The sequence below is a fragment of the Oncorhynchus mykiss genome, chromosome 17, assembly GCF_013265735.2.
Source record: "Oncorhynchus mykiss isolate Arlee chromosome 17, USDA_OmykA_1.1, whole genome shotgun sequence".
In the NCBI taxonomy this organism is placed as follows: domain Eukaryota; kingdom Metazoa; phylum Chordata; class Actinopteri; order Salmoniformes; family Salmonidae; genus Oncorhynchus; species Oncorhynchus mykiss.
In genome coordinates this window covers 58,094,000-58,109,364 of record NC_048581.1, presented here as the reverse complement: position 1 = coordinate 58,109,364, position 15,365 = coordinate 58,094,000, and the positions used below count along the sequence as shown (strand labels likewise).

The following is a 15,365-nucleotide window of genomic DNA, read 5'->3' as shown; positions in this document are numbered from 1 at the left end:
TTCAACCCTATCAAAGGCCTTTTCAGCATCGAGGGAGACTGCGACACTAGGTATTTTATTTTTGTTAGCAAGGTGAATTATATCAAAGAACATTCTGAGATTATTGGAGGACAATCTATTAATTATGAAGCCAGTCTGATCTGGGTTGACCAACAGGGGAAGACATGACTCCAGTCTCTTAGATAGCATCTTGGTGACCAGTTTACAATCTGTGTTAAGGAGAGAGATTGGTCTATAGGAGGCGCACTTTAGCAGGTTTTTCCCTTTCTTGTGGATTACAATAATCACTGCTTGAGAGAAGGACTCTGGAAAGCAGTTGTCTTCTCTGGCTTTTTTAAGTACCTCCATAAGGTAGGGGACCAACAGCTCTAAATTCTTTATAGAACTCTGGAGGGAAGCCATCCTCCCCAGGAGATTTATTAGAAGGTAAGGCTTTAATGGCTTCCAACAATTCAGGAACTGAGAAGTGTTCACTCAGGCGCTCGCTGTCTTCCCCTGACAGGCATGGGAGGTTGAGAGAGGAGAGAAAGGAGTCGATCTCTGATAGATCATCGCTTGATTGGGAAGTGTAGAGGTCTTCATAGTATTTCTTAAAAGTATTATTCATTTCAGTAGGGTCGAAAGATATCTCATTAGTAAGAGTTTCTATGGCATTAATTGTCCTCTTACTTTCCTCTGCTTTCAGTTGCCATGCCAATACTTTGTGAGCTTTCTCTCCAAGCTCGTAATAACGCTGTTTTGATTTAGTGATGGCCCTCTCAGCTTGATATGTTTTTAGAATATTATATTTCAGTTTTTTATTTACCAAAAGCCTGTATAGATCTTTAGTCGGGCCTCTTTGGTAGGTTCTCTCTAGCTCGGAGATTTCAGATTCAAGTGCACTCAGTTCCGCACTGTGTTTTTTCTTCAGCCCTTTAGTATAGGAAATAATCTGTCCCCTCAGATAGACCTTCAATGTGTCCCAAAGAACGAAGCTGTCAGGAGCAGAGGGTTTGTTTGTCAAAGTAAAAATATTGATCTGCTCTTTGATGAATGCACAAAATGCAGGTTGCTTTAGGAGTGTAGAATTTAGTCTCCATCTATATGCTCCATTTACCTTGGTAGGAATGGAGATTGATAATACCAGAGGAGAATGGTCACTAAGCAATCTGGGGAGATGCTCGACATCTAACACTCTATAATACAGTTGTGTCGAAAGTAAAAAGTTATCTATGCGTGTGTGTCTTGTGTGGGTGTGAATAAAAAGAGTAGTCCCTATCCTGTGGGTGCAACTGTCTCCAGATGTCTAGTAAATTGAGATCTTTCATGAATGACATGGTGAGCTTGCCGGGTTTGGTAAGAAGTGAGGGTTTATCAGAAGACCTATCAAGAACTGTATCTAAGCAAAAATAAAAATCTCCTCCAACCAGTAGCCATCCTGGTGGTGCTTGAGCAACCTGAAGGAAGACATTCTGAATAAACATATGGTCATCGAAGTTAGGAGCATAAATATTCAATAGGGTCCAAGACTCTGAAAACATATGCCCCTGCACCAAAACAAACCTGCCAGAGGGATCAGAGATGGTGTTGTTGACGCAGAAGGGGATGTGTCTACTTATCAAAATTGCAGTTCCTCTTGCTTTGGAGTTAAAAGAGGATGCAAAAACTTGTCCTACCCATTCCCTCTTCAATTTCTTGTGTTCACTGGCTGTAAGATGTGTTTCTTGTAAAAACACAATGTCAGCCTTTAATTTCTTAAGGTATGTATAGACTCTTTTCCTTTTAATCGGGCTGTTAAGACCTTTTACGTTGAATGTGACATATTTTAGTGGATTAAGCATAGGTTGGGTTTCAAATATGTAACTGAATAGAAATCTATCATATGCAGATAATTAGGAAGTGTTTCAACTTTGGTTTGAGCACAAAAGTGACCTGTGTGTCTCTTTAGGAAGGAAACAATAAACAGAAAAAAATAAGAAAAATCCCACCCACCCCGATTGTCAGACTAAAACAACAATCCCAACAATCAAACATCAATACACTTGTAGAGATACGTTGCTGCTCGCTTTCCATCTTGCTCTTACTAGCTAAACCTTGCCGTAAACTAAAACCTGCGAGCTCTCTAAATTGAAAACAAATGTTGCGAATAGATATTTATGGCTGAATATTTACTGCCCACGGTAAGGGATGCTTGAGTCTCTTTTCGAAAGATTAACATAAATGAGGGGGAAAGCAGTGGGCCTAAGCCCACTTATTGCTTCGCCCAGTAGATATGGACTAAACCAAAATATACTCTCCTGTAAATGTAATAGAACTCACCCCGGGAAGATACGGTTAGTTGAAAATGTACAAATCAATTATAGTGACCGGGAGATACCAGCAGTTCAATCCGGATAAGAGAAAACAAACGAACGGCATTTTATCCCCCAGAGAGACCGTCCTGGCTCAGACGTTGCTCAGTTCTTTGAGAAAAGTGTGCACTTCTCCCGGTGTGTTGAAGAGATGGCTTCGGCCTTTGTACTGAACTTTCATCCGCACAGGGTGGATGAGGTAGCCGGTGATGTTCTTCTCCTTCAGTGCTTTGGCGGCAGGTCTGAACTGCTTGCGACGTCTGGCGAGATCCGCGCTCATATCTGGGAAAAGGCTGACCCTCTTTCCATTGATGGTGATGTCCCCTTTGGCTCTTGCGAGTTGCAGTATCTTCTCTCTGTCTTGGAAACGGAGGAACCTGATCAGGACGGCTCGTGGGGGCTCATCTGGCCGGGGTTTCGGCGCTGATGTTCTGTGGGCGCGTTCGATTTCCAGCGGCTTGGTGAAGTTGATTATGCCTAGGACCTCCGGGATCCATTGAGTGAAGAAACGGACCGGGTCACGGCCCTCGCTGTCCTCTTTCAATCCCACCACACGGATATTACTACGTCTACTCTGGTTCTCCATCTGATCTACCTTGTTTTTGAGGTAGGCATTGTCCTTTTGCAGGTGTATCAAGACCTGGTCATGTCTAGCGACGGTATCTTCAACTGTGCTAATGTGCAACTCTGCCTCAGTCGTTCTCAAAAGGAGATCATTCATGGAGGATTTCAGGTCGTCAATGGAAGAATGGAGTTCAGCCGATTTCTTATCAATTTTCAGAGAAAGACCTCTGTTATCATCCTGAATTTCCCAAGGGAGAGTAGCCAGTATGTTGGCAGGCTCGCAAGAGGCTGCTGAGAGCAACAGTCTGGAACTGTCGTCTGAGTTATGAGGGCTAATGCTAATCTTGCTAGCTGTAGGGCTATCGTTATCTTGGGAATCAACGACGTTTTGGTCGTCCTTCTTGCTTCTCGGTCGGAGGTCCATGGCTCTTTGGGAAGGTAAGTACTTGACAATTTATCAGCCGATGTTAGAATATTGTTTCAACGTTGTTATTTAGGTAAAAATAGAATAACTTGGAAGAGCTCGGTTTGTCAACGTCTGCTCAGCTCCACGGCATCACGTGCTCCCTCAGCAGCTTGGTTTGAAGAAATCAACTGTGGGAGCAATTATTAGGAAATGGAAGACATACAAGACTACTGATAATCTCCCTCGATCTGGGGCTCCACGCAAGATCTCACCCCGTGGGGTCAAAATGATCACAAGAACGGTGAGCAAAAATCCCCTGCTTAAGCCAGTACATGTCCAGGACCGTCTGAAGTTTGCTAGAGAGCATTTGGATGTTTCAGATTCAGGTCTGTGAGAGCCAGAAATCTTGCTTGTTTGTAGGTGACCAAATGTTTATTTTCCACCATAATTTGCAAATAAATTCAAAAATCCTACAATGTGATTTTCTGGATTTTTTTTCTTGTCATTTTGTCTGTCATAGTTGAAGTGTACCTATGATAAATTACAGGCCTCATCTTTTTAAGTGGGAGAACTTGCACAATTGGTGGCTGACTAAATACTTTTTTGCCCCACTGTAGGTACTGAAGCGGAGGAGAAATAGTTGAAAGAGGATAGGATCATCATGGCTGGGCTAACGAGATAAGCAACATGACAGCAACATTTGACCAAAGACACTGACTGGTTAAACAACTAGCCTACCTCAGTTTCCTTTAACCTCATTTTCACTCCAAAATTAAGGTTTAATTGGCATCTAGCCTAATTCCATCTTTTCCGTTGGTACCCATTCCTTCGGGATTGAGGCCTGCAAATATCTTCAAATGCACATCCAGAATTTGTACAACAGATGGGGGGGGCTCACACAGTGCCTTAAGGACTTTCTCCACATTTTGTTTGAATTTAGATTTTGTGTCACTGGCCTACACACAATACCCCATGATGTCAAAGTGGAATTCTGTTTTATAAATGTTCACAAATTTATTAAAAATGAAAGGCTGAAATGTCAATAAGTATTCAACCCCTTTTTCATGGCAAGCCTAAATAAGAAGTAAAAATGTGCCTAATAAGTCACATAATAAATTGCATGGACTCTGTGTGCAATTATAGTGTCTAACATGACTTTTTGAATGACTACCTTATCTCTCTGTACCCCACACATACAATTATCTATAAGTTCCCTCAGTCGAGCAGTACTTTTCAAACACAGCTTCAACCACAAAGACCAGGGAGGTGTTCCAATGCCTCGCAAAGAAGGTCACCTATCGGTAGATAGATTGGTAGACAAAAAAGCAGACATTGAATATCCCTTTGAGCATGGTAAAGTTATTAATTAAGCCTTGGATGGTACACCCAGTCACTACACATATACAGGTGTCCTTCCTAACTCAGTTGCCGGCGAGGAAGGAAACCGCTAAAGGATTTCACCATGAAGCCAATGGTGACTTTAAAACAGTTAAGAGTTTAATGGCTGTTATAGGAGAAAACTGATGATGTCTCAACACCATTGTAGGTACTCCACAATACTAACCTAATAGAGTAAAAAAAAAGGAAGCCTATACAGAATAAAAAATATTCCAAGGCATCCTGTTTGCAACAAGCACTAAAGTAATACTGCAAATAATGTTGCAAAACAATTCACTTTTTGTTCTGAATACAAAGTGTTATGTTTGTTTTTCAGGATAAAAAAGAAACTGAATGGAACTAAGCACAGGCAAAATCCTAGAGGAAAACCTAGTTCAGTCTACATTCCACCAGACACTGAGAGATGAATTTACCTTTCAGCAGGACAATAAACTCAAATACAAGACCAAATATACACTGGAGTTGTTTACCAAGAAAACATTGAATGTTCTTGAGAGGCCTAGTTACAGTTCTGACTTAAATCGACTTCAAAATCTATGGCAAGACTTGAAAATGACTGATCAAAAAACAACTTGACAGAGCTTGAAGAGTTTTTGTATAAATATTGTACAATCCTGGTGTGCAAAGCTCTTAGACTTACCCAGAAAGCTGTAATCGCTGCCAAAGGTGATTTTAACATGTATTGACTCAAGGGTGTGAATACTTACGTAAAGTAGATATTTCTGTATTAAGAACCGTAGAATGCTATGGAAGTATAACATGTTTCACAAACTCTGATAGACTCATTATAGGCTGGATAATGATGATAATAATAGTGTTCTTGATGTTCATTATGCTGGAGATAATGACTAGTGATAATAGCAATGAATGATGACGATGATGATAATGTATGAGGAAGTGGCCTGAGGTGATCTAGCGGTTACTGCCGCTGCCTTCAGAGCACACATGTATGCCAGTACTCTGGAATGGGTTCGAATCCAGATGATGTCCGCCGTTCTAGCACACCATTTCTCTTCCTTACTTCCCTTTTGCTCTTTACTGCCGAAAAAAAGACATAAATAAAACTATGATAAGGATACATACCCTGCGCGCCAGTCCCAGGGCGATGTAGCACTTCTCTCCTGCATCGGTGATCTCCAGTTCGTAGTAGTGGCAGCGTGTGTTGAGGGGTAGACGGGATTGGGCCAAACCCACATCCACAATGCTCTTCCCTTTACCCACGTACTCCAGCAACTGAGGAGGAGGATGGCATCGCACATCACAATAAGGCAAATACTGTATCTACAAATAAATAAACTCATTGAAATTAACATTGCACAAACCCACTAGCTCAACAAAGTACACTCAGTACCATTTAACATAATTAATGATACAAGGCCCGGGATGAAGAGAATAAGCACGTTCTCCTCAACACACAAAACCCCAGGACAAGAACAATATACAATTTATGATATTTTAATTTTAAAAAGTTTTAATTGAACCTTTATTTAACAAAGTCTGTTAAGAAAAAAAATCTTATTGACAGTGACGGCCTAGGAACAGTGGGTTAACTGCCTTGTTCAGGGACAGAACGACAGATTTTTACCTTACAGCTCGGGGATTCGATCTAGAAACCTTTCGGTTACTGGCCCAACCTGCCGCCCTGGTATGGGTATGTGTGTGTGTGTGATTTGTGCCAGGATGCAGTGTGTGTGACCCTTTCCCTCTGTCCTTTCCTGCTGAAAGGTAAAAACACACTCTTGACTCAGCATCAAAACTACACACTTCTAAATATTGGTCTGCAATCTGTGTTTATTCTCATTTAATCTGAGGAAGAAAGAAAAACAACCAGGATATAGAGTTGTAATAATTACCTTAAACTATGCTCAGTTATAATGAAGACAATACATCAAAACAGTTTTCAGGGTGAATGTAACATTTGTACCTTGGCCGAGTTTAGGATTTAGGTAACAATAGATCTTCTCTCTGTGGTGCTTATAAAACCACAGAATCAGACAGACATGTACAGACACACTCACACATATACCCTCACATATGCCCTCGACTAACCGGTCGTTAGTTAGCACATTGACTCTGTACCGGTACACATTGACTCTGATTGCTGCTCTTGAATTTTTTTAAACTTGTATTTTTTATTTCTCTATTTTTTACTTCACACTTATTTTTCTTAAAACTGAATTGTTTGTTAAGGACTTGTAAGTAAACAAACACCACTGTAAGGTCTACACCGGTTGTATTCGGCGCATGTGACAAATAACATTTGATTTAATTTTATCACATAGGAATATTTCAGCAGGAGAGGTTGATGGGGCCATGGGCTCTTGAAGGCTTTTAGTAGGGGCCAGGTCATGAGGGTGAGAGACATGAGAATCTTTTCGACTGTCTACTAAATTTAACAGTTCCGCTTGACTCATCCTAAAGTGCTTTTTATAACCATTTATCATAAAGACAATCCAATTGGAACAGGCATAAGGCCCACCAGGTAAAACCCTCTCAAACATAAGAAAGACTCTCTGATTGCAACCAGACTTGTGGGCCTGGAGCCCTCTGGCGTGACTTGATCAGAATCTGTAGGGCTGACAGGAACACATCAGCGTAGAAAGTAGAGTACTGTAATTGTCCAGGAAAGTGTTCGCAGGTTAAAGCTAATGTGACGAATTAAATGGTCGACTAGCGAACATGTGGTGGCCATAAAGAAAACAACCACTTACCAGTCCAGATGACAAAACAGAGGAGCTATGAGGTCAAAGGTGACCGAGGTACTCATCTCATTGATAGAGTACAAAACAAGCATAAACAAACATTTATCCGAGGTCACACTGAGGTCCCGGTCATGTCAACACAATTCAATCAGGTAGTCTATCTGCTTCATGACCTCATATCCTGTCATAGCTTAGTTTCCTTGTCATTCGCTAACTACATTCAGCATATATAACTGATAATTACTCCAATGTGACCTGAATCAGTCATGGGTAGGCCCGACTCTCTAGACATGCTTTAGGTCTGCCAGAGAACCATGGTTCCCACCTCAAACAAATACTTCATATCAAGAGGGAGGAAAAATAACAATTTGACAAGAACAGCCGTGACATGTGTGCTTGTGAGGTGTAAAAGGATTAACGTACATGGTGTGTGTGTGTGTGTGTGTGTGATTTGTGCCAGGAAACACTGTGTGACCCTTTCCCTCTGCCCTGACTAGCAAAGAGAGCAGACAAGCACTGTAAATAAAACGCAGGGAAAAAATAATTATCATTATTATTACTTTACGACAATCTGTCAACGCCACCCTTTTCTCTTTCCTCTCTGTAGAGCAATTACCGGCTTACCAGATAGCTCTCTTTCGGCCTTTCACTTCTCTTCCTATTCCTCCCACTTTCACCTTGACCTCCTGAACTTTAAATAAAAAAGAAAAATACAATATTGATGGTTGTGATGGTTTTTTCCATCTATCATGCCTGCGTCTTTGAAGACCAAATAGGGCTCCTAGGTACAGTCTAATGACACCTTCCTGATGCTGAGTAATAGAGTGTGTGTGGTCACTGATTTACCGTAGCTGGCCCTCCCTGTGGCAGTCAGCAGGATCCGGTGGGTGTGATGACATCCCTAAATCTCTCTCTCTCTCTCTCTCTGATCCTCATGATGTGTGTGTGCGTGTGTGTATATAAAGGGATGTCGGTAAGGCAAGGTAAAGTGATTCTTTTTTGGACCTGCTCGCTGCCCCAGCAACAGGTGCAGTGAGACGGCCGTTTACTCATCTATCTGTGTCATTTTGTCTGCAGTGGCAGGGCTGACCTTGGTAAACTTTAATCATGACTCACTGCAAATAGCTTATCCAACATTTTGTGTAATTTCAATAGTTATTCCAATGCACATTTAAATTGAACCAACCACACATGTATAAAAAAATAAGAATAAAGCACTATGAACCTGGTACGGGCACAGCTTTCAGATTACATTTTTTTATGGAAAATAACATTGCTGTTGAAACAATGAGCAAAGATTAGAGCAGTTTACAATCCTTTAGATCCCCCTAAGGCCATAGGCATCATGACGGGTAGAAGCATCTCTAACATTAGAGAATGACCAAGAAATGCTGCAAGTTTACCCATGGCTCTGCAGAGTGGAATCTGATTTTTGTTTTCCTCCATGCTATTTCTCTCTCTCTCTCTCGCCGAGTGTAGGTACATGTCGTGCCTGTAACACCTGCTCTGTCCAGGTTTCTAAGGAGTTCCCATAAATATGTCTCTTAGCACGTCAGCTTGACTGATCACTCCAGTCCGTAGTGAACACCCAGTCATTACCAGAGCAAATAAGCTCATCCTGAGGGTAGGTGTGGGGTTGGAGACAATGAAGAGATGGAGATGGAGATGGCAGGCAGGACTCGACATTAACGCATGTCCGCTTGCCCAGGGAAAAGAAAGAAAATTGGCGGACAAGCAGATTATAGATTTAAGTTGTCCGAATGGACAATCACACAATCAAACAATTCGGCTCAGAACCTGATCAGAAATTGATCCGTTTCCACTGTGCAATGTGTTACACACAGTCTTCCCAATATCTTATTGTAGGCCTGCATTGACAGGCACAATCCGTCTTTCAATCATGCAGTCGCGAAATGCGTTTTTTTTTTTAGATCAACGCGAGCCTAGCTGCATGTACACATTTCTGGATATTGATGTCTAATTGAGTTATTTGCCCAGTTATAGCCAGTGTGAGTGGGCAGTTGTCAGAGGAGAGAGAGAGGCATTGCGCAGCAGGTAAAATAATGATATAGCCTACAACAGATTAACTAGATTGCCAATCCAAAACAGTGTAGTTTGGCAGGTTATCTCGCTAGTTAACTGTTTACCTAATAGCATGTATTAATGCATTGTCAAGTACGATTTTCTAAAATAACTTTCCACCGGCACTCGTGTAAAACTGCAAATAGCCGACACTGAGTTGATAGGGGTGCGCAGTTGATGAAACCGATGCTACATACTCCGGTTGTAAAACCGTATCTCAACCACTCAAAATTGGGTGTTGAGAAATAATTCTAACACAGTTGGAAAGCTGAGATTCTCCTCTATTCAATACTAATTGTTTTACATTTTAGTCATTTAGCAGAGTGACTTACAGGATGTTAGGGTTAAGTGGCTTGCTCAAGGACACAGATCTGTCACATAGTTGTCTTGGGGATTCGAACCAGCGACCTTTCAGTTACTGGCCCAACACCCTGAACCGCTAGGTTACCTGCCGTGAAGTGGTTCCTTGAATCATACAACACAATTTACAGTCACCTTTTTGGCCCATGGTGTTACACACCTTTTCTTTTATAGGACAAGTACAAAATTGATCCTACTTGTCCAAAGGACGAGTAGCTAAAAAAAAGTTCATGTCAAGCCACCATCTAGCCTACCTTTGCAGGCTGCCACAGCAGAAATGTTACGCGGGAGACGGTTTCATCATCTGAGCAAAACATAACCATGCAGCCCTGTGTCGACACCTTCATTCCTCGGGTAAGTCAACACCTCTTAATACAATAATTGTTTTAAAACGCTCTAGGCAGGTTTTAGCCTTAACCCCAGTACTTTGCTACGCTGGAGCCAACACGTACACACATATGCAATACACATTACACATAGGCTTGATGCAGAATAGGCAGCCATCCAGCCAAATACCCACAGTCACACGGGCAAGTACTGCAAACAGTCACAGAGTTCCAACCCTAGCATGAATATGGCTAGAATATTTCCAGAAAAATCTAATCATGGTCTCCACTATACTTCACAAGGTGTGAGATCCTGCTTTAAGATCAGATGCCAGGATCAATTTTTAGAGCGATTCCACACCAGGATAGCCTTAAATATTTTTGGTATCACAGATTGTTCTGTCAGTTATCATATCGAAACTTAATTGGAAGGAAGGACGTTTGACATGCTTTTTACATTTGTATCACCCATTTCCTTTTTTACCATGATGAAAATTGTATTTTTAGGCTATTTTTATACCTATACAGTGGAGCCAGAAATGATTGACATCCTTAATAAAGATTAGCAAAAATGACTGTATAAAATAAATTTATCCATATAGTGAGTTATTAGGGACGTAACGATTCAAATGCTTGAGATATAAGTTCATCGGACCACAGGGCCCGATCCAACTTTAGAACGCATCGTTTAGGAAATTGATTCAAACGTTACGAATCGCCTGTTAAACGTTTTATTGTTGCTCAAATTACTTTCTTCCTACATTCCGAAAATACCTCTCATCTTTTGTGACAACTCACCTTCAGTGTCAAACTAAGCATGTAATTGTGTTGACAGTCATTGATCTAATTTTGAATGCCGAACAGTGGCGTGTATTTATGGATGCCAAGGGAAGCCAGCCCCCCCCCCAAAATACATATAAATAAAACAACGCATAAAATAATGTATCTTTCGTCTCTCTGTTTCATAATTATCCTTCAATTCGCAAGTGGCTGAATGTATCTCACCGGAGAAAGCATCCGAGTGAGCGCAACAGAACCCCCTGTCTCAGTATGTGTAGCCCATCTATCTGATGCTGTCTGGACAAAAAGAGTATGACATTGTTGCCACCCGAAGCATTGAATTCAATAGCCAAAAAGTCTTGCCAAAAATAGTTTTGTTGTTGCTCAAATTTCTTTCTACCTTACGAAAATACCTCATATTTTGTGACAACTACGTCCTCTCCTTCAATGTCAAACTAAGCATGTAATTGTGTTGACAGTCATTGATCTAATGTTGCATGCCGAACAGTGCCGTGTACTTATGAATGCCAAGGGAAGCCAGGCTTCCCCAAAAATATTGTTGCCACCCGAAAACATTGAATTCGCAAGTGTTATGATGATGCTTTGCAAATGAGCAAGCAAGATAGCTACTTGAGCTACTAAAGTACGCAACATCTGACTGCCTCCTGGAAGTTCTGTTTACAAAACGATTACAAGCATATCCATAACATGATGCAGCCTCCACTATGCTTGAAAATATGGAGCATGGTACTGAGTAATGTGTTGTATTGGATTTGTCATAACCTAACACTTTGTATTCAAGACAAAAAATGTATTGACAACTTTAAATTTTTTACCCATCTACCAATAGGTGAAAACCTCCCTGGTCTTTGTGGTTGAATCTGTTTTAAATGTATTGCTTGACTAAAGGACCTTACAGATAATTGTATGTGTGGGGTACGGAGATGAGGTAGTCCTTCAAAAATCATGTTTAACACTATTATTGCACACATTGGGTCCATGCAACTTATTTTGTGACTTGTTACGCCCATTTTTACTCCTGAACTTATTTAGGTTTGCCATAAGAAAGGGGTTGAATACTTATTGACTCAAGACATTTCAACTTGTAATTCAAATGTTGACATTATGGAGTATTGTGTGTAGGCCAGTGACAAATACATCTCAATGTAATCCATTTTAAATTCAGGCTGTAACACAACTAAATGTGGAAAAAGTCAAGGGGTGTGAATAATTTCTGAAGGCACTTTAATTGCTCAGTATTTGTATTATTTATTTTATACAGTATTTTTTGCTCAAAATTTGTACCTGACTGTACATAACATTACCAGAGTGGGCTCTCTGACAATTATGAAGTTACAGTGACGTCCAAATAGAGTGGGGAGAACAAGTATTTGATACACTGCCGATTTTGCAGGTTTTCCTACTTACAAAGCATGTAGAGGTCTGTAATTTTTATCATAGGTACACTTCATCTGTCATCTGTGAGAGACAAAATCTAAAACAAAAATCCAGAAAATCACATTGTATGATTTGTAAGTAATTCATTTGCATTTTATTGCATGACATAAGTATTTGATCACCTACCAACCAGTAAGAATTCCGGCTCTCACAGACCTGTTAGTTTTTCTTTAAGAATCCCTCCTGTTCTCCACTCATTACCTGTATTAACTGCACCTGTTTGAACTCGTTACCTGTATAAAAGACACCTGTCCACACACTCAATCAAACAGACTCCAACCTCTCCACAATGGCCAAGACCAGAGAGCTGTGTAAGGACATAGGCATAAAATTGTAGACCTGCACAAGGCTGGGATGGGCTACAGGACAATAGGCAAGCAGCTTGGTGAGAAGGCAACTGTTGGCGCAATTATTAGAAAATGGAAGAAGTTCAAGATGACGGTCAATCACCCTCGGTCTGGGGCTCCATGCAAGATCTCACCTCGTGGGGCATCATTGATGTGAGGGATCAGCCCAGAACTACACGGCAGGACCTGGTCAATGACCTGAAGAAAGCTGGGACCACAGTTTCAAAGAAAACCATTAGTAACACACTATGGATTAAAATCCTGCAGCGCACGCAAGGTCCCCCTGCTCAAGCCAGCGCATGTCCAGGCCCGTCTGAAGTTTGCCAATGACCATTTGGATGATCCAGAGGAGGAATGGGAGAAGATCATGTGGTCTGATGAGACAAAAATAGAGCTTTTTGGTCTAATCTCTACTCGCCGTGTTTGGAGGAAGAAGAAGGATGAGTACAACCCGAAGAACACCATCCCAACCGTGAAGCATGGAGGTGGAAACATCATTATTTGGGGATGCTTTTCTGCAAAGGGGACAGGTCGACTGCACCGTATTGAGGGGAGGATGGATGGGGCAATGTATCGCGAGATCTTGGCCAACAACCACCTTCTCTCAGTAAGAGCATTGAAGATGGGTCGTGGCTGGGTCTTTCAGCATGACAATGACCCAAAACACACAGCCAAGGCAACTAAGGAGTGGCTTCGTAAGATGCATCTCAAGGTCCTGGAGTGGCCTAGCCAGTCTCCAGACCCGAACCCAATAGAAAATCTTTGGAGGGAGCTGAAAGTCCGTATTGCCCAGCGACAGCCCCGAAACCTGAAGAATCTGGAGAAGGTCTGTATGGAGGAGTGGGCCAAAATCCCTGCTGCAGTGTGTGCAAACATGGTCAAGAACTACAGGAAACGTATGAAAAACATATTAGGCCTGCATGCCCAGTTATGCGATCTCCTCAACAACTGCAAACGCATAGTTTTCATTACCATTGTTATGAATCAATCCCGTCAACAAACACCTCCATTTCCACAAAATAACCATATTTGCTTGCAATACCATTCTTCAACCACTACAAGGTGTGTGTACGCATGGTCAGAGACGTGTGTGGAGATACTCACACTTTCCCGTCAAGTTCAAATTTGTTAAATACCAAACGTTGTGGGAAATCTGGCACATGCCAGGTTTAGAGGCTTTTAAAAAACATGTTTAAAGAGTATATTGTTCCAAAAAATATGTCTGAAAACAGGCCAAATCAAAAAGGGTACTTCTGAGATATTCATATTGTTTATGTATGTGAAAAATTGTATTTCAGAATCTAGATATACTTCATATGTTTGAGCACACAATAAGGAGTATAATGATATAATATGTTGTCTGTATCATGTACTGTTCATGGATCAAAGGGCCTGTATTAAAAAAGGGCCTAAAATGGCCACTTTCATAATGATTATCTCACAAATTTTTTGTGATCCAAATGTAAAAAGTATGTAAAACCTCCTTCCTCCCAATTCATTTTCTATGTGAGAATTGCCAGAACAATCTGAGTTACCCAAAATGTTTTGGGCTATACTGGCATGGAATCACCCTTTTCCTGTCCTGGCTTTGGATTTAGCCTGCCAAAAAAGGCCCTGGCTGCTGTCTCCACATTTTTGAAGTGTGTGAGTGGTGTGGCTGGGATTGCCCCTTGCCAGGGTCAATGTGGAGTGGATAAGGGGTTTGGGACAGCAACTGGATGCACGGATGGTTTTTGGGGTGTTGCTGTGACACGTAGTGTTGGGTTAATACCTGTATTGCGATATGCGTTAGTATTGTGGCAAGGAAACAAAACACAAAGCGGATTTGACTTCTTTAGGAAAACGGCCCTAATGTTGGAAACAAACATCATTATGATGTCATGTCATCCAGAGTCACATTTATTTACTTTCCAAGCTATAGCACACAATATTTAACAGCAGGATTTTAAAAGACCAAAGAGTTTGATCTGCTTCGTGTTTTCATTTTTGCCATGGAAAAAAAATGTGCAATACTGGTATTGTCACAGCCCGAGTGATGCAGTATTGGGGCGTATTTGGGGATGTGGGTTATAATTAAAAGTGAAAGAGGTATGTAGGTTTGCCTTGCCTGTCCCAGGGCCTTTCAGCTGCACGCCCTAACCCTGCACAACCACCCCTACCCATGCTAAAGCAGGTATGGTGTGTCTCCCTACTGAGTCAGACACCAACCCTACAGCCTGCCTCACGACGGATACTGCCAGACAGACAACCCCCAACATAAATCTCCATCAGAACAAAAGACAAAGAGACCTAAAGAGGGTGAGAGATCAAGACAGGAAAGGGAGAGCGGGAGAGAGACAGACAGACAGACAGACAGACAGACAGACAGACAGACAGACAGACAGACAGACAGAAAAAGGGGAGAAACAGGGCTGCCGAGAGAAGTAGCTTGTTGAGTGTGTATGAGACATGAAAAATTACCACGAAGCGAAAATCACACCCCCATGGCATCCCTTCTTTCTTATACCAACAGTATCCAAAAACAACAGAAATTCACACCATTAAACATTACAGTATTTCTGACACAGTCTTACTCACTCAAGTACTGTACAGTTAATATACAGTAGGCTGGC

General features: G+C 41.5%; 1 protein-coding gene across 2 annotated transcripts in view; it reads right to left on the bottom strand.

The window, feature by feature from the left end:
- LOC110494218 (SPRY domain-containing protein 3) overlaps positions 1-15,365 on the bottom strand; it is a 58,878-nt gene that overhangs the window by 19,578 nt on the left and 23,935 nt on the right. For both annotated transcript variants that reach the window (XR_002469238.2, XM_021569059.2), the window contains exon 7: positions 5,782-5,931. Coding sequence is in view for 1 of the 2 variants with exons in the window: in XM_021569059.2 (XP_021424734.1) it covers positions 5,782-5,931 (150 nt within the window). In the remaining variant the exon portion in view is untranslated. The remainder of the gene's footprint in view (positions 1-5,781; positions 5,932-15,365) is intronic.